Genomic DNA, 20,053 nt, shown 5'->3' on the forward strand with positions numbered 1-20,053 from the left:
CGAAGGCTTCCTTTTCTCCGTTTTTCCTACAGGATGGCATTCTTCAAATATCTTCGCTCTGTTAAGAATGAGCTTATCCTATTCTCAGCTCCGTTTCTTCTTCTTCCACTGCCTTTAGTGATCGGAACATCGGTATGTAACAGATTTGGATAAAACACTAGATTAATTTAAATTAAACTTTACCACACTGTTAAAGTGGAGAAATTCAGCAGCTGTTGATGATTTTGCCATGAAAAAGTAATGGATCTAAAGTTGTTATTTGGAACCACAAAGGCTACTGCACTCAGAATTTTTTTAAGTGTATTTTTTTAAGATAGTTTTTTTTTGTTTGTTTTAAAAGCTAGTTTAATTAGGAACATTTCACATCTTGTGCATGTAGTTTTTAACACAGGACTGAACTAAATTCAGCGCGCCGAAGATTTTTTGGCTAACATTTTGTTAAAATGAATGAGTCTGATGGATACTGGTTCTCTACTGCACCTGTTGATGGGACTCACAAGTGCGCAGCGCACTTGGAGCAAAATGCATGTGAATTGTCCAGTAATGCCTGAGGCTGGAGCGCCCTGAAGACTTGTTATTTTAACTCCTTTCTGTTAACATGTAGGGTCATGTCCAGCGTGGGAACACAGAGTCAAAGGGCTAGGCAGGCGTTACCCCTACATGTGACATTACAGACATGCACACAGGCATGTAAGCATGTTATGATAAACTGCAATGCAAAGCAGCCATGAACAAAGACATAGTGTAGAGGAGGGTAACAAAGTATGAGGACTGAAACTTTAGGATAATTTGGTTGCTTGCAAAAACTGAATACAAAGGTTTTTAGCAATCTAAAAGCAATCAAGGCTTGAAGGTCTTAATTAGGCAGGTAATGCAATAAAACATGACAAATTAATATTTATGAAATATTAATATTTATGTATAATAATGTAAGGTTGGTTATAGAGCTCATAAGTATGAGAACTGCTGGTACAATCAGGTGACCAGAAACAAAAGAACAGTATGCACACTTATCTTCACCCTTTGAACCATCATACCATCTTAATGATATATACTCAGATCTCAGAAGCTGATTTTCACAGATTGTGCCTTTCCAGATGGGATCTTGAGCTCTAAAGCAAGGTCTTTGTGTTTGTGTGCGTTTGCCAGTATGTTTTTAACATGTTTTTTTGTTTGTTCATTGTTCCATTTTTTACAGGAGGCAGAATGTGCCTATGTGATAGTCCTGATGGCTGTTTTCTGGTGCACAGAGGTTCTACCACTGGCTGTAACAGCTCTGCTCCCAGCTGTCCTTTTCCCCCTGTTTGGCATCATGAAATCCAAGGACGTAAGTAAAATAACTGCAGCAGTGTGTAGAATTTTCCCCAACAGGGACGAATTGCTGTTCACACACGTTACTCTGTGTGACCCTGCTGTCTCAGGTGTGTATGCAGTACCTGAAGGACACAAACCTGTTGTTTGTGGGGGGACTGCTGGTTGCAGTAGCAGTGGAGCACTGGAATCTGCACAAGCGCATCGCCTTGAGGGTGCTGCTCTTTGTTGGTGTGCGTCCAGCACTGTGAGTGGCTCAGATGCACACCCCCAGATTCTCTGTTTGACTTGTGATCTTTAAGACTTATGTTTCCAAAGAATATCTAATCATCTATGATATCATCAAAAACACCTGATATAGATAAGGAAACCATGTTCAAGCTTTTCATTGCTATAATAAAAGTCTGTCTTTCTTCCTCTTTATTGTTGAATGTTGTAAAACACTCAAGCCTCCCTCATCCAATCCAGGCCACTAACAGTGTTTATGTTTTTTGTTGTTCCTGACAGTTTGATGTTGGGTTTCATGGGTGTGACAGCCTTCTTGTCCATGTGGATCAGTAACACGGCTACCACAGCAATGATGGTGCCTATTGTCCAAGCAGTGCTGGATCAGCTCAACAAAAGCGAGGCAGAGATACCTCAGATCCTCAGCTCAGAGGAGCAGGTCCAGACAACAGACACGGAAAGCAAACAGCCTCCACAGACAGAGAAACAGAGTGAGGGACAAGGTGAGTCATCTTCAAGTCTGTTTGGCAAGAAAAAGTACTGAAGACAATGTACAGCATCACACAAACTTTCTACTCATCAAACTGTGTTGCTAGTAGCTCTTTTCATTCCTTTCTCTCTGTTTGAAGGCCCAGTAGTGGTGACTTTCTTAGATGTTGCAGTGGAGGCTGCCATGCATAAACAGGCAGCAGAAAGGCAGAGAATGTGTAAAGGGATGACCCTGTGTGTTTGTTACGCTGCCAGCATCGGCGGCACCGCCACACTGACAGGAACCGGCCCCAATCTGGTGCTCAAGGGCCAGATGAACCAGTGAGTGTTTTCTCAAAGCCCTGTTTTGTTATGTTGTATTACTTTCATTGTTGTTCCACAAAATATTATATATGTTATTTGTTGTTTACTCCAGACTCTTTCCTCAAAACGGAGATGTGATTAACTTTGCCTCCTGGTTCGGCTTTGCCTTTCCTAACATGATCCTCATGCTCACACTGGCCTGGCTTTGGCTGCAGTTTGTCTTCATGGGATTCAAGTGAGTTTGGTGATGGTTAAAGCCTAATCATAGTGACAGAGACTTGAATCAACATCAAGAAACCTTTACCGCAGCAGGAGTGTGATTGAGCGTAGAGGTGACACAAAGATTTTTCCTGTGTGATCCCTCTAGCTTTAAGAAGACGTGGGGCTGTGGGGCTGTGAAGACAGAGAAGGACATCGCTGCCTATAATGTGATCCGAGAGCAACATCGCCTGCTGGGGCCCATGTCCTTTGGAGAGATAAATGTCCTGGGTCTCTTCATTCTGCTGGTGGTGCTATGGTTCACAAGGGACCCAGGTTTTGTTAACGGCTGGGCGACAGATATCTTCAACTCCAAAGCAGAGTTTGTCAAAATTTTTCTATTTCCAATTCTTTGAATTTTTTGCTTTGAAGAAATTTTAATTCCCTCTTCACTCCACTTCTCAGGTATGTGACAGATGCCACGGTTGCAATCTTCATTGCCATCCTTCTCTTTGTTTTACCCTCCAAACCCCCACATTTCTGTTCGTGGAGGACTCAAAGATTTGACACAGGTGAGGCACCGTTCTGGAAGAATATAGATTACATGTCATACATTCATATGCAAGTTTTAAGAGGGGGAGACAGTGCAATGTTTCAATACTGACACTGAATTTATTGGATCTGTAGCACCCCATCAAACTGTTTGCCCAACTCCACCTCTGCTCACCTGGAAAATAGCCCAAAAGAAGTTACCATGGGGCATTGTGCTTCTCCTTGGAGGAGGTTTTGCTCTGGCCAAAGGCAGTGAAGTAAGTGACAGTGACAGTCATAATGTTAATGGGAAACTGGGCCAAGAGCTTACACACAATATGGACAGTAAGAATAATAATGTCTCTGGAGCAGGAAGTGTGGTGGTGGCTTCATGGTTGGCTGTGTTCAAAGTTGCTAAATATTTTCATGAAATTCAACCCTCGTTTTATAGTATTTATGGTAGATAGTTTTCTCTGCTATCAGAGTGGTTTATGTTACTGCAATGCAAACCAAACATTTCAAATTGCTGCCAGTTCAAATTCTCCACTGAATGTGTTACTTTTGTTTAATTTATTTCGCAGTTTTATGCCCCTGAGTTACATTTCAAAGGATACTGTATATGGCGCACAAACCTTAATTAGAGTATACTCACAGTAAATGAGCAAATGTTAACTTATCTGTTTAAATTAATACTGTGTACATTTCCAGAAAAGACTTTAATCCATTATTATTATGTTGTGTGTTTCTCTGTAGGAATCAGGACTCTCAAAATGGATAGGAGATCAAATGACTCCTCTGCAAAATATTCCTCCCTGGGCAATTGCTATCATCTTATGCCTGTTGATTGCTACCTTCACAGAGTGCACCAGTAATGTGGCCACTGCGACGCTCTTCCTACCTGTCTTAGCCTCAATGGTAAGTTCTAAGAGAGAGAGAGTGAAATGTTTTTAACAAAAAAAGCAGAGGCAGGATCTCAGACTGCAGGTGACAGACAGTTATGTTTGGCAGTGGTTCAGTGAGGTGAAGTGCTACATAGTGTAATTTAATTTGAACCGATTTTCCCCAATTGGAGTCCAGCATTGAAACTACTCCCAGTGAGAGCCGGCCTATTTTCCCTTGTTTTGTTACCCAGTTGGTCATTCAGGCTGAATATGTTTGGTCCCCTTCCCCGGGCCCCTCCTCCCATTAATAACATGCCAAACACACCAATTCAGCCAGTGCCTTGTAATGCCCACCCCACTGCGGCTGAAGAATGGCATTACTGTGCCGGCTAGTCAAGCACTCGAGAGAACGCCAAAGCTGGGTTGTGAAGGACAGTGCCAAGAAGAGGCATTCAAATAGATACTTATGGAAGGCAAAGCCCAGCGGGCACACAAGGGCATCCAGTCGTTGTGTGAAAATAGAGATAAAATGAAAGAAGAGAAAGAGAAGACCATCTGATCAGTTACATAGCTGAAAGTGGGGAGATGACACACACTGTGGCTTGTGGTATGTCACTTTGTGTCATCCAGTCAAGTGAATCTTTTAGCATTTAATTTAAACAAAACACATCAGACAAGACAAAACATTGTCAATGTAGTGACCTGATATATAGCCTGTACTTTAAAGAAGAATATAAAGTTTAAATCTTTCACCCTCTGTTTATTTTAAGAACCAGAAATTACTGTGCACTTGTAAGCTACTGTGGGATATGTAATTCAGAAGCAAATTCCAGAGTAATGTTTTCTGCATCATAGAGGTCTGCCATTATCGCTACATATGTAGTGCTTTTCTATTTTAGATAACGTGATTCAGCACCAAGCTTGCAGGAATTACATCTTAATTACACCCACTTAATGAGAGTTTCCACTCCTCACAGAATTGCACACATTTCACTCTGAGTTATGAGTCAGTGATTACGGTTGCAGAAAAATAGCCACATGGTTTAGTGGAGGATTTTGTTATCAAGGCTATGTTCATCCCTGTCTCAGACTGCTGAATCTTTCTGTGTGATGATTGCAGTCTCAGTCCATTGGAATCAATCCACTGTACGTCATGGTGCCTTGTACTCTGAGTGCCTCTTTTGCCTTCATGCTGCCTGTTGCTACGCCTCCAAACGCTATTGTCTTCTCTTATGGGTACCTCAAGGTTGCTGACATGGTGAGTATGGCAGTTTGTTGTGTTTGTTCATTAAATTAAATGTTGAACATGCAAAGTTGTCACCATAGTTGCCACTGTTACACTCTAAGGATAGCTGAACTTATGTGTTCATAGTCACTTGCAGTTGCGACCTGATGTGGAATATTTTGACATTTTGGGAAATGCACTTATTTGCTTTCTTGCTGAGGGTCAGATGTAGCATGGCTAGCTAAAAACAGTTAGTTAGTGTGGCAGCGCATACAATGATCTCAGAATTCCCCGGGGGACTCCAGTTCTTTCAGCCATTTCCGCCTGGTCCCTCTCCTTTTCCTGTCATGTCTGTATGTTTATAAAACCGATTCATAAACCCTGAGATAAGGAAATTTTCACTTAATCTTAAACTATTTAAGCTTGCTTCAACACATCTTCTGATGTTGAATTTGACTCTAATCGCGCCTTTCTGTTGACATTGTATGCAGTCGCATCACCTCTAAATCTCACTTCGTTTTCTGTCTAAATACACCTTTTGGTATGATATGAAGCTACTGCCAGCAGCTTAACCTAGTATGAAGACTGGAAACAAGGGAAACAGGTAGCCTAGCTCAGTCCAACAAAAACTAAATCTGCCTACCAGCACCTCTAAAGCTCAAAAATCAATATGTTTGTGTGTAACCCAAGCATATACACAGGGAAATAGGGGATTGGACCCACAATGCAGACACCAAGATGGAGCAGGTATAGTAGAGTGTTTTTAACAGATCCACAGAGAAAAAATGTACAACAATGGCGAGGCAGTTCAAAGACCAAAAGGCAAAACTAATCCATAGTCCAGAAACATAGGAAAAGCATAAATCCAAGCAATGACGGCACACAAAAATCCACAAATATCCAAAGGCGGGCACAGAGACGCTTGACAGTTTCCCAGGGACAAGCCAACAGCACATAATGAAGAGACAGAAACTTAAGTAAACAAGAGGACAGGGACAAATGAGGCACAGGTGGAGACACTTAGACAATGAGCATAGACAGTAAGCAAAGTTCAGAGTTCTAAGCTAACCAGCTGCTGGTCGTACCCTCATAATTAATGAAAAGACACAAGAGTGGTATCGGTCTTCTTATCTAATGCTCTGCAAGTAAGTGAATAAGCGTATTTCCCAAAATGTTGAACCTTTGCTTTAATATCACTACTTACTCTTATTCTCCATCAGGCCAGGACAGGAATAATCATGAACATCATTGGCATCCTTTGCATTACACTGGCCATCAACAGCTGGGGCAAGGCCATGTTTGACCTGGACTCCTTCCCTGCCTGGGCCAACGTTACTGGGGTGTGAGCCTAATTCGGTCATAGGAGATAATCCACGAACACCCTGCTCTCCCTATACACAGGTGCCAGACATACACCCCGGGTCAGAGCGACAGCATGAGACCACACGGTGGACTGCATGCGTCCGATTGCTGCTAGAACACAAGCCTTTCATTGCTTGTTTTCGATGACACCTGAGTCTTGCTTGTGAAAGAAAGTGGTGATGAATATGATTGGGAATTACAGAAGAGTGGTTGAATTTTTGTTTTTTACACTGTATCACATTGTATTACAATTTAAAGAAAAAATGTATGCTTATAAAACACTATTACAGTAATCATCTACTCAGTCAGCATTTATAACTGCAAATAGAGACTTTATAATCCTTCTAAGCAGCCAATTCATAAAACACCATTGGAGTGCACTCTTTTTTATAAAAACACATCAAATGAAGGGCTATGCAAAAGGTGTAAGTTATTAGAAATTTTTTATATAGTCACATGTAGCTGCATCTTAATAGCAATAAGCCATGCAGTATAACATAAGAACTTAACCTTACCCAAGTATTGCACTTACACACAATTTTGAAGTACTTGTACTTTACTTAGGAATTTACATTTTATGCTGCTTCTGCTTTTACTTCATGCATTTCAAAGGGAAATCTTGTCATATTGTTCTGTATACTTTTTGTTCTACTACATTTCTCTGACAGCTGTGGTTACTAGTTACTTTATTAGGATAATATGAAATTATTATATATTAAAATACTCAACTGCATATACATTAGCTCTATCTCAACCAGACAGAAAATTTAAATTCTATACATTTAGTAATAATAATCCAATAATATCACATATAATTTAACACTGACAAGGGCAATTCAGCTGCTTAATGAGTACTTTTACTATTGGTAATTTTTTTTTGTCAAAATATACTTTCATCTAAGTCAAATATTAAATAAATATCAACTATTTTTACACTGTGGTGTTGCTAAAAATACTTGAGAAAAATAAATACTTCTTCCACCAAGTCAAGTATCAAGTACTAAATATTTTTCAAGCACATCTCTCTGAATACATTTACAGTAAAGGAACAGGGGCTGTAGGTTAGGTTTGCCATTTTGGTATTTTTAGAAAATGGGCTAAAACGTACAGTATAGCAGAGACTACAAATAAACATGTACTTTTGTCTCTTTGAATCCAAATTGACCTCTGCATTGACCTATTAAGGGTTTGTTATAGTACCAGCATCATTCAACTTTTAAATGTAAAAGAAATCTATATGTGCCTTGTACAAACATACTAAGTGATTGAACTGAAAACCGATTTTCAATATTTGTATCAATATTTTGTGCTGATATTGAGAAATATCTCACTGCAATAATAAAGTATGCCTGAATTGCAATAATAATAATAAATACATAATAAAGTGTTATTTATGAACCAATGTGCATCTAGGAAATGATGTATAAAGTATCTTAAATTGCCAATGGGCTAAAGTAAACACTGTTTCATTAGCCTGTTACAAACTATAAAAATAAAAGACTTGAGTTTTAATGTTTCTTTCTTGTTTTATTGCCTCTACATACAGTGGTAACTCTGATAGAACAACTATACCTACAACAACTGTACAGACTAAATCATTTATTTTCCATACGCAGTGTTATTTAACAAACATGGCATGTCAGTTGTTCAAGTGATGCATGCAATATTTTTTTATTCTTGTTTGTAGTCTAAAATTGAAGAATAGGTAGCTAGGATAGACAAGTAAGAGGCTTAAATAAAGCAGGTGGAAAGAAAACTGTTAGCTGTAAAAACAGAGTTGTCATACAAAGCAAAATCATCCCACTTTCATCGTCAGCTGGCTCTTTCTCAACTTCGCATGACAATTGCCTGTTTTTAAAGTGCACACGTGTTTCTCTTCCTCTTGCTTAATGACCTCTTGTCTCGTGCATAAAGCTAATATAATCCTGTAAACACAGTGTGGAAAGCCACAATAATCCTGGACCGAAAGGCCACACCTATGTATGTAGGCAAAAGCTGTGTGTCATTGTCCTTTGCAGAGACTTTGCGCAAGTCAAGGGTCAAGGCAGTCATATTGTCCAGCATTGTTTTGCATCATAAACATTATAAACTCAAAGAAGACATTTCTCATGTCTCCATTTAAAGACCCCATAGCACAACCTTACAAGTATCCACATGAGTATCTTTCACAATGCCATCACCAAGACTGTATTTACAGCAAGTGAAAAAGATCTTCATCAAACATATCACTCATACATATATGGCAGTAAACAGCACAAAAAAACATAATGATGTCGCGTGACAGAGGAAAACATGTTACACTGCAACAAAGGTAGCGGTGAGAAATCAAAGTTCTAACCTCACTTCTGTTGGACAATTAAAATGTTGGTTGGGTGCATAGAGTGGTACGGATCACTATGATCTTGTGTGCCACTGGGTAAAAAACGTTATGTAATTACAGTGCCTTTCTCTCCCTTTTCTGCCTCTCAGCCACCCACTCATTATCCAATTGAAACACATCCTTATGTATCCTAGCCTCCATTATTGGCTATATATACATGCTTTCAGCTTTCAGTAGGAAATTGAACCTGCAAGTTGCTTTGCTGGGTTTTCATGCGACTGACTACACACAAGAAACTTCTGCTGAATCCAACCCAGTTTCTAGTAACTCATTTTAAACTAGACCTTCTGGTTGTTGAATAAGCAAGTAGAAAGATTTATAAATGACTAACAAACAATTATACTGTCATGTGGAATTCAAGACAACTTTCCAGGCACAAAAGAGGCAAAAGGTCTATTTGGTGTCTTATCCAAATGTTGCATTTCAGAGTATTTTGTGAATGGGAAGGCTTTTTAAAGACACATAGGCCTGTATCAGTTACACATGAGGACAATTTACAGCCTGTCTGATAACAATCAATCCTTCCTGGCACATAAAGACTTGTATTGTGTGTAGAGATGGTTTCAGTTAGCAATCCGAGTATCCAATTAAGCTGTGGACAAGAGTCAGGCCAAAATCTGAAAGATCCAGGAGAGGACAGAAGGACTTGCTTTGCAGTCTTTTGACCAAAGTGCATTCATACTGGCCAGGCTAAACTAATAGTGCCTTTATAATAATTTTCTTGGTCAGATTATATGTTAATAGATACACTTTTACTACCCCAATATCTGCAATATAAAAATTTTAACAGCACTGTGGGTGGTAGATCAAGTCAGGTCAAGTATTTATATAGTCCAACACTCAATTCAAATGACGAAACATAAGAGGATGGATCCAGAAGGACCGGTGAGCAGCTTCAGGTGTCACACCCCCACTCCTCTCCACTACAGAGACCTTAACATGACCTTTATACAATGTATAATTCCAGGCCATTTTCTGGGTAGCTCATTGATCTGGCCATGTGAATCAAATCATGTTCATGCAAATCATTCAGTGACCATTTCAAGACCCTTTGCAAAGTCGCTTCATGTTTACCGGTTTACTGTGTCTATTATGGGATTCTACTTCTTGCCATGAAATGCACCCAGAACCCTTCACCTTAGGGAACATTCCCCTTATAGACACTTGTTTTGCGTGTACCACACATGCTCAACAACAGAGTGAATGGTGACTCATCAGACTATATGAGCCCAGTTCATGTGTTCTTTGCACCACTTCACTTGCAAAAAATGACATTTTTAAGTGTAATAAGAGGTTAAAGCACTGCAACCCTACTATTGTGTTCCTCTCTCTGAACTTCTCAATAGACTGTTTTGATGAAATTGCGTGGTCAATTGCTGCTGATTAAAAGTTGTAGGTGCTTTTCTCTTTCATTTCAAAACAAAGCGCAGACATTCAGGTGACAAAAGAGCGTGCACCTCCATCCCAAAGTGCCCCGACCAGATGTCTTACCTTCAGACCTACAGGACAGCATCACCTGATGCTGAGATTGTTTGATGTAAGAAACATATTGAGCATTTTTTTGCCTATTGCAAAAGAGATGTTTGTGATGTGTTGACATGCCCTGGTGGTCAGAATAAACCACATCCAAGTCCAGACAGCACATGACATTAAACTGAAGTTACAGTATTTGTCATTGGTATGAAACAATTAACTTCAACATACTTTGTTTCCTTCAATTACATTACCTGGAGAGCAAGTTTGTGGATAAATATCCTCACATGAACTGAAGGTCAAAGAAACATATAATTACTTGCAAAAATAATGTTAAAATTTTAAAATCACATTTAATTTGGCAGATGCTTACCAGTTACACTGATCACCTTTAATTAGTCTAATTCTACACCCTCCTGAGATTAAATAATGGGATTTTAATAGTATAGGATTATCATATTCATTGGATTCTACTTTTTTCAAGACCTTAAACCACCTTTTAACTTTTGACTACTATAAATAAACAATTCAGGAAGGCAGGAACGTATAAATTCATCATGGTCTTTTGAAAAGGAAAAAAGTAATTTAACACATGTTTAATTTAAAAAAGTAATTTCACAAAAAGATGACTTTTAGTTGTTAACTTGAGCGCAGTTTTATTTAGGGGTAATTTAATTTACCTTGTTTTTAAATGGGTCTAATAATGCTTGTGACACATTATTAACCTTGTAAATCATAAACAAAAGGTAAAAAAAAAAAAAAAAAGTATTAACTACTATTTAAGTGTCTCATGAATTTCCGTAAAACAGTGGAACTAAAGAAATGTTAATTAGGCTATGGCATTTTTAATGAATAATTAACCTTACTTTAATAGAGAAATTAAGAACACTTACGTGTTTTATTGGAGACCAAAACATTTCTTCAGCATAAAGATTAGTTCTTAATAATTCATGGTATTTAATTTGGGAAGTGATATGTCAATATAAAGACTTTGAAATGCACAGTGACATTTTACATTTTTGTGAAGCCCTACAGTGTGATCAGTCTTCACGTGTTATTGAGAAATGGCTCCATCTGTTGGTACGATGCAGCACTAACAAGAACGTTTAATGACAGAAGAACCTAGATTTTTATCGCAGCGTGGGATAAAATGCATGAATTTCAATTTGACTCTCGGCTGACTTCTTCAGCAGGTGTCTCCTCACCTATAGGCCTAGTGATCTACAGACAGGTTATCACCATCAAAGGGGACTGCATTCTCTGGGGACAAATAGCCCGATCAAGTAGGCTATATCATACAACGGAGTATTGGGGCCACATTGAGGAGTATAGAAAAATCAAAGATTATGAGAATAAAGTCATAATCTTGTCTTGGAGAAAAAAAAGGATAATACTCTCTGGTTTAATACCTTTAGGAGCTGCAACCCCATAATAGTTGGGGTTATTCTGCAGCGGGCGATCCTCATTTTGATACTGGCATGTTTCCCCTGCTGGGCGATCCTCATTAACACAGAGTCCATTCTACTGGCTGTCAGACAGGATCCAGAAGTGGCCAGGTCAGCTGTTATAGAATTCCCTCGTCTTCACCTGCTTTAGTTTGTTGATTTTATTTTTCATTCTGTCTTTTTTTTTTGTATGTTTCTTGTTGATATTGATGAAAAATCTCTTTCTAGGTTGTCTCAGATGTATGTGAATATCTTTATGCCAGCACTTCCTGTGAGTATTTCGAACCTCTCAGTATGAAACTCATCTTCCTTCAACAATGACAGCGCTGATGTTTTCTGTGTAAAGTTCACTTGCCACACTTTGCCCAGTGCATGCTGTGATGGGTTGCCCTGAGTAGGAACAAGCAGTTCTGAATATTGATTATCTGTTGTGTCCAAATCCATGCAAGTCAGAGATTGTTTTTCTTTCTCTGTTGTTCTGTCTAGGCTACTTTCATGTATTCATTAGAAACAAGATATCTAGGTACCAGGTACGTACATTATTATTCAGCATTAAGTAACTACCTGATGAGTTAAAATAAGACAAGTTGATTATATGAAAAATATGGCAATGAGGTCAGGGCTTCAAATAAATATGTATGAAACCAAAAGAATTGTGTCTGTGTTCAAGATGCACATCTTTCTATTGTCCAAAACTATACAGTCATTTCTGCTTCCCTAAACACCATAGAATGGTTCCTTTAAGTTTTAAAGTTTTATTAATTTAGAAAAAGAACATTTCAAGCCCACAAGCACAGAGGTATCTATAATTTGTTCATTCGTCTTCTGTCTGTTGATGGGAGAATGACACAGTGGAAAGCTATGAAGGATCTCCTTTAGCTAGGAGTTTTAGGGTTTTATCAATGCTACCACAGTGTTTTATTTTCAAAATGTCATATTTATTTTATTATTATTGTTATTGTTTTTATCTTATTGCTGGGCATTTATTCCATTTTAGTTTTGTATTATAACTTTCTGTCTGATTATATTTGCCATATTGCAGTCCTGTTTTAATCCTAGTTCAACCATGTGAAGCATGTTGTAACTTTGTTTTGAAATTATAGGCATCTTTCTGTACTCAGTTTGCCAGTATCTAAGACCACTAATATGTGGCACTTCTCTTTTAGGGCATAATATGGCCAGAGGTAATCACAGGCTTTGTGGTCAATCTTTTTAACGCTCTTATCAACTACATATTTCTTCACGCATTAAATATAGGAGTAGCGTGAGTATTTGAACCGCACATGACACTTTCAGTAACATCATTATGGCTTGCATCACATAGCCAATATCATGCAATGAAATACTTTTACAGTGGTTCTGCTGTAGCCAACACAATTTCCCAGTTCTCCATGGCTGGAATTCTCTATGCCTATATCTTATGGAAAGATCTTCATTAGGCAACCTGGGGAGGTGAGTGCAACATCTGCATCAGAGGATAGTGACCCTGCCTACAATCACAGGCTCCAATGGTTTCCCTCAGCATGTGTTAATAAGTTTCAGAATTTTTATTTTTCGCTTTGGTACTATTATTGCATGTGGTAAAATTTCCCTACTCATCTCACTTGTAACACAGCCAGTCTTTCATTCAAACCTCAACCATTGATTCAGAATATAAGTTTCTTGTGAAATGTCATGAGAACATATCACCAAAACACAACATAATCATATCTTTTCACTTTGGTCATTTTAGCTATCAGTGAATCTCATAACAAACTATGCAAGATACATATTTCAAAAGTGCTGAAAGTAGTATGCTACAGTTTCCTGTAAAAGACTACACAGTTTTCACATTACACAATACACATACATTATTCAACATTTACAGAATCTATCATTTCCATAATATCTATCCTATATGTAATCAAGCTGTAATATGTAATCAAAGACATCCTCTATAATCACTGATCAAAGAAACAAACTTACTCTGTTTTATTCTGTTGCAACGTGTAGGTTTGTCTAATCAAATGAACAATAAGCATAGTGATAGTAAAAAGTGTTTTAACAATAGAGATGAAAATAACAAACATTCTGCATGTACTTTGTATTAACATAATGTATTTCAATGGGAAACAAGTCTTTCTACATGTTCGGTACTATAGTTGTTAAACAAGGTCCTTTTGTCACAATCCTGTCCTGAGGTTGTCTGTGATATATGATTTTGGCCATGCCTTCTCTGTGTTTTTATTTTGGTTTCTCTGTTTCTGGGTTTTGGGTTCTTGATTCTGTGGTTTGGGTTTTGTATCTACATTTTATTTCTGTCTTCCGTTCTGTTGAGTTTAGTTCACTGTGTGTTTACCTATTGATCAGTTCGGCATCTGTTATTTAGTCTGGGTTATTATTTGTCAGCTAGTATTTAGTGGTGTTCCTTATTTCTGTTGCCTTCCTTGTTGAGTGTTGTCCTGTTTTCTGGTTGGTCCTGTCTCTGTTCCCTCCCCTGGTCTGTGTAACAGTTGGTCCATGTTTTCTGTTTTGGGGTTTGTTCCTGGTCTTGTGTTCTCTGTTTAGCCTTGTTACATTGTTCATTTGCATGTTCAGTTTTGCTCATTTGTACCTGTCTGTCTTGTATCTTAGGTTAAGCCCTGCATTTTAGTTCTGCGTCTTAGTTAAAGTCTTTGTTTACTCCTTGCTCTGTGTTTACATTATTTATATTATTGTTTATATTACTTTGTCTGCTCTGTGTTCTGTTTAATCCTTGCTTCAGTCTGTTTTCCCTGTTGGTTGTAGTTTATTTGTGATCTGTCTGCTTGTGATTAGTTTGTTATTTATATTATTCAGATCTGTTACGTCTTATTTTGGTCTTATTATATCTGGGTTTAGTCTTAGTCTTTAGGTACCTGTATCCTGTCTGTTACTCCAGAAACCCTCTGTCTACCTGTCTCTCTTTTCTCCCCTGCTGTCTCTCTGCCTGCCTGTCTCTCTTTTCTCCCCTGCTGTCTCTCTGCCTGCCTGTCTCGTTAGTCCTGATCCCTGTCACCTGTGTTGCTTCCGCCCTGCTCGTTAGTCCCTGTGTATAAGTGTTTGGTGGTCCAGTTCATTCTCTGCCTGGTTATTGTAGTGTGTATACGCTCTGTTGGGAGATGTGTGTGCTACCTACTTCAGTGTTACCTGTTGTTTTGGATTTTTACCTGTCATCACCTGTAAACTTTGTTTCTTTTGTGGATTAAAATCGTGCATTTGGGCTCTTGCCTGCTTTGCACTCACCCTCAAATCCCTGACACCTTTTCAATGATCTGTTGTGTTTTTTCGTACTAAGAGTGGTGAAATATTACCACATAGTTGTGTGAATAGTAACATAGTGACAGAAAAAAACTGTAATACAGTGACAATGATTCATATTTGTTGAAATTTTCTTTACATCCCAACAGCAATCAATAAAAGAAATGCTCTGACACACACACACAAAAAAACTGGTATCTTTGGCTATTGTAGGACTGCAAAAATGTACAAATATAAAGATCAGAAATCTGAGTAATTCAATGATTAATTTATTCATTGTTTGACCACACAGGCTGGTCTAAAGAGTGTCTGCAGGACTGGGGCTCATACATCCACTTGGCCATCCCAAGCATGGTCATGTTGTGTGTTGAGTGGTGGACGTATCAGATAGGAAGTTTTTTGGCAGGTAATGTTACTTAGGCAGCTTTGTGTTTTTTGAAGCATATCTGTGAACTAAAGTTTGTCTGAAATGAAACAGCTTTTATGTCACTGACAGGTCTAATAAGTGAGGTGGAGCTTGGAGCTCAATCAGTTGTATACGAAATGGCAAATGTTGCATACACGGTAATCTCCTTCATAAGAAATTATATTTCTACCTAAAACTCAATATACATCAAGTTGTTATTGTGTGCATGTTGATATAGTATTTTTTTGTCAGTATACTCCTAATATTTTGCTAAAAATTGCATGTATTTGAAGTTCAGAAAATACTAGAAATATTGTTGTATAATTCTAATTTCACTACTTATGAGGTGCCCTTGAGCAGAGCATTAAGTTTTCAAGCTACTGCAGCAGAACCACTTATCGGCCAACTGTAGGAGACTGGTTATCCTTTGTGTTAATATACATCAGTGCGTTTACAGAAAATACATCAGTTCAGTACCTTTTATTGCAATTCTGCAACAGGTGGATAATTTTGTTTGTTACTCTTTACTACAGGTTCAGTCTCTGTATGTTTGGCAGCTCTCATTGGGGGCCTGAAGAACCATATGTCTTATGCCTTTACATATGATGAGTGAGTATATCTTTAACGGATGTTTTTGAAAAAAGTATATGTTATGTTATCACGTGCAGAGTCAGTGTCAAGCCCGGGAGAGATAACAGGTCTCTTAAAGTACTTTTCACCATTATGTCAGACATTGCACACACAGAAAACGGTGACCTTAGCTTACATATTCTTTTAAATATTAACTTGAGGTAGGCAAAATGTTCCTCACAGTTGCATTCAGTTAGGCTGTGTAGCATCACTGTGATTAATGGCAATTTACTGATTCTTCTTTGGTCAATGTTACTAGGAGATTAGAATATGTCAAAGTGCTTAAATATAACACAAACATCTAATGATGATAATGTAATTCCTGTAACCTCTCTTACCATGTCAAATTTTAAATCTCGTGTCACTTTTCTTTCAGACAAATCAGGCAAAGGGTTGCCGATGTTATAGCTTTTTATACTCCATTCGTCCTTCTAGATGCAATATCAGTAAGTTTACTTACATTACGTCCAAACAAGATCTCATGACGTGTACACATATATTGTTGCATTTGCAAAACATAGGCTACTGGGTGCTTTTTTGTCAAAGTCTAACCATGTCTTTATTCTGTTTGTGTGACTAGGCTGCCTTAGGGGGTATTATAAGAGGAGCAGGTAAACAGAAACTCGGAGCTGTTTGCAACATTGTGGGATATTATGGAGTTGGTTTTCCTATTGGAGTGCCACTGATGTTTGCAGCCAAATTAGGAATCACGGGTAAGATTTACAGTAGAGATGTTTTTGAGCCTTAAGCTGTTTATTGCAACATTGTTGTCTAACTAGTCGTTTCGATCCACCAAGGCATCAACCTCTACTTGCTACTCTTAAAGCAAGATGTAAAACTCTTTATTTTCTTCAGGTTTGTGGACAGGCTTGTTTACTTGTTTGGCTTTGCAGTGCTCATTCCTGATTCTCTACCTTGTAAGAATGAACTGGAAGACAGCTACGATTGAGGTTAGTATTCAGAGGCAAATCTCCTCATTCTAAATGGCCCAAGGCTTCTTCTTATTAATTAATGTGCACACATTGTTTTACTTCCAGGCTCAAATCAGAGCAGGAGTGTGTGGGAGTTCCACAGACACAAGTAAGAGATTGTGCAACAACTAAAGCATTTTATACTGCTAGAGAAAAATTATCCTGTTCAGCACGGGAAATGATTAATTCTTCCTCAGGAGCCAGTTTTCACTATGAGAAATGTAGTTTAATGGTTGTACATTGACATTGCTAAAACATTGTACATGTGGCACCTTTTAAGTCTGTCTGAAAGCTCTTCCTTACTTTCAGTAAGAGTAATATTTACTACTTATTACTTTTGTACTTGAATGCAATGTCACTGGGGTTCTGAATGAGGTTTTCTCACCACTGAAACAGAAGATCCAATTTCACATTATCTCTATTAATGTATAAAACAAAAAATAAGCCTACACAAAACGGTAATAACTTGTCAAAGACTACTTTAATGTAAATGATAATAATAATATTAATAATTCGCTTTTCACAAAAAATGTCAGCTAGAATCTTGTAATTGTAAGCTCATAATTTAACATATTTTAGCGAAAACAATACAGTCACATTTGCATTTGTATGTCCACGTCCACACTCAGATGATCCAGGAAACTCACTGGGCCAAACAGACACAATGGAGCTGATTGGCACTGAGGCGGGACCCGCAGTAAAAAAAAGTGGAGAAGGAGCACTCTCACAGGAATGTGGTTCTGCGTAGGGGCCTGGCCCTGGCTGTCATGCTGTTCATCCTGGCTGCTGGAATCATTATAAACCTGTTGATCACTAACTTGGTTACATGAACATGAGCAAAGTCTATGGTATGCAGTGATGTAACTCCTTAGCAACAATTGGACTTATATACACAATATGATGCAGATGTTTACATTGCATGATGTTACAGAAGAAAGGCACAGGTGCACAAGTGCAGATGAGCAGAAAGTGGACAGAACACCATAAGTGAAATGGTCTGTCTGTCTGATGGCCACAGCCGTGGCCTCACAACCAGATGAAGAGCGGTAACCTCATGCACTGAGTTTGTTGTGTTCTTTAAGATTAGTTTATATACATTCAAACACATTAGACATTTTGTTGTAAATATTTATTTGGTTACAAATAAACTAACAGAACACTTAGTTTATTTCACATACTTTATTTTAGTTGACTATACAGAAGCATCTTTTGGAACACACACCATTAGTTACTTTTGGATTGTCATTTTGTTATAATTCTTGTTTCTGAGCTTACCAGTGTTGGATGCCACACCCAGGAGAGATCCAGGAAGTCTGCTGGCTTAAAGGGTTGGTGCTCGGAGCAGGAGCAGCTTTATAGGAGCAGTGGCCTAATTGGACACTACCACTGCTTGCTATGTCTGGGGGGGGGAATAAGTTTTTACATAAGTTTTGTTGTGTTTGCAGTTATGATGTAGTGTTGTTGTTGTTAGTCTTCCCCTGTGTGTCAAAACTGGTCTGATCAGCCAATATATAAGTCCCCTTTGTTTGTTGTATAGTAGGTCAGTTGTATTTTTGAGTCTCTTATGTTCAGAGCTTTAGTTATTGTTTGTTTATTTGACCTCTTTTATGGGCCCAAAACTTTATCGTTTGTTGTAATGCTTTTTTTGGTAAATAAAACCCTTTTGCTTTAAATTTCCCTCTTGACTCCTCATGCCTAACTGCCTGGTCCCTCACATGTTAACGATGAGTCCTCCATGCACGCCAAAGTTAGTCATGGAGTTCCACAAAGACCTGTCCTCGGACCAATCCTGTTCACTTTATATATGCTTCCTTTTGGCAATATTATCAGGAAATATTCCATAAACTTTCATTGTTATGCAGATGATACTCAGTTATATCTATCGATCAAGCCAGATGAAACTAATCAGTTAGCTAAACTTCAAATGTGCCTTCAGGATGTTAAAACCTGGATGACCTGTAATTTTCTAATGTTAAAGTCAGATAAAACTGAAGTTATTGTTCTGGGGCCCAAGCACCTCCGTGACGCATTATCTAAAGATATAGTTTCCCTTGATGGCATCGCCCTGGCCTCCAGCACCACCGTGAGGAATCTTGGAGTTATCTTTGATCAGGACAAGTCTCACAAATTTCAAGGACCGCCTTTTTTCACCTACGTAATATTGCGAAAATCAGGAACATCCTGTCTAAAAATGATGCAGAAAAACTAGTCCATGCATTTGTTACTTCTAGGCTGGATTACTGCAATTCCTTATTATCAGGCTGCTCGAAAAACTCCATTAAGACTCTTCAGCTGATCCAGAATGTTGCAGCACGTGTTCTGACAGGAACCAGGAAAAGAGATCATATTTCTCCTGTCTTAGCTTATCTGCATTGCCTTCCTGTAAAATCCAGAATAGAATTTAAAATCATTCTTCTCACCTACAAAGCTCTTAATGGTCAGGCACCATCTTATCTTAAAGAGCTCATAGTGCCTTACTACCCCACCAGAGCACTGCGCTCCCAGAATGCAGGGTTACTTGTGGTTCCTAGAGTCTCCAAAAGTAGAATGGGAGCCAGAGCGTTCAGCTATCAAGCTCCTCTCCTGTGGAACCAGGTTCCAGTTTGGGTTCAGGAGGCAGACACCATCTCCACATTTAAGAGTAGGCTTAAGACTCTCCTCTTTGATAAAGCTTATAGTTAGGGCTGGCTCAGGTGAGTCCTGAACCATCCCTTAGTTATGCTGCTATAGGCCTAGACTGCCGGGGGATTTCCCATGATGCACTGAGCTCCTCTCTCTGTACTTTCTCTCCCTCTGTATGCAACCTCATCCCATTATTGCATGTTACTAACTCGACATCTCCCTTTTCCGGTAGTCTTGTGCTTTCTCGTCCCTCTCCTCTCTCCTCCTATCACTTCCTGCAGGTGTTTCTGGCTCTGGAGCTGTGGAGTCTGGATCTATGGTTGTGAGTCACTTGCTGCCCCCA

The 20,053-nt window shown here is 38.7% G+C and overlaps 1 protein-coding gene and 2 pseudogenes across 1 annotated transcript; all 3 read left to right on the forward strand.

Annotated features, from left to right (window-relative positions):
- Positions 1 to 8,041, forward strand: slc13a5b (solute carrier family 13 member 5b). Its single transcript, XM_046074692.1, has 12 exons — positions 1 to 132; positions 1,199 to 1,327; positions 1,422 to 1,558; positions 1,819 to 2,039; positions 2,166 to 2,346; positions 2,441 to 2,563; positions 2,696 to 2,908; positions 2,992 to 3,098; positions 3,214 to 3,335; positions 3,811 to 3,972; positions 5,059 to 5,196; positions 6,384 to 8,041. Exons 1-12 carry the CDS (start codon positions 34 to 36, stop codon positions 6,507 to 6,509), a joined length of 1,758 nt encoding a protein of 585 aa, XP_045930648.1. The 5' UTR covers positions 1 to 33; the 3' UTR covers positions 6,510 to 8,041.
- Positions 8,042 to 8,921: 880 nt separating this feature from the next.
- On the forward strand, positions 8,922 to 18,765 carry LOC123985338 (annotated as a pseudogene).
- LOC123985339 overlaps positions 18,097 to 20,053 on the forward strand; it is a 48,253-nt pseudogene continuing 46,296 nt past the window's right edge.

Source organism: Micropterus dolomieu, linkage group LG17 (genome assembly GCF_021292245.1).
Source record: "Micropterus dolomieu isolate WLL.071019.BEF.003 ecotype Adirondacks linkage group LG17, ASM2129224v1, whole genome shotgun sequence".
Classification (NCBI taxonomy): domain Eukaryota; kingdom Metazoa; phylum Chordata; class Actinopteri; order Centrarchiformes; family Centrarchidae; genus Micropterus; species Micropterus dolomieu.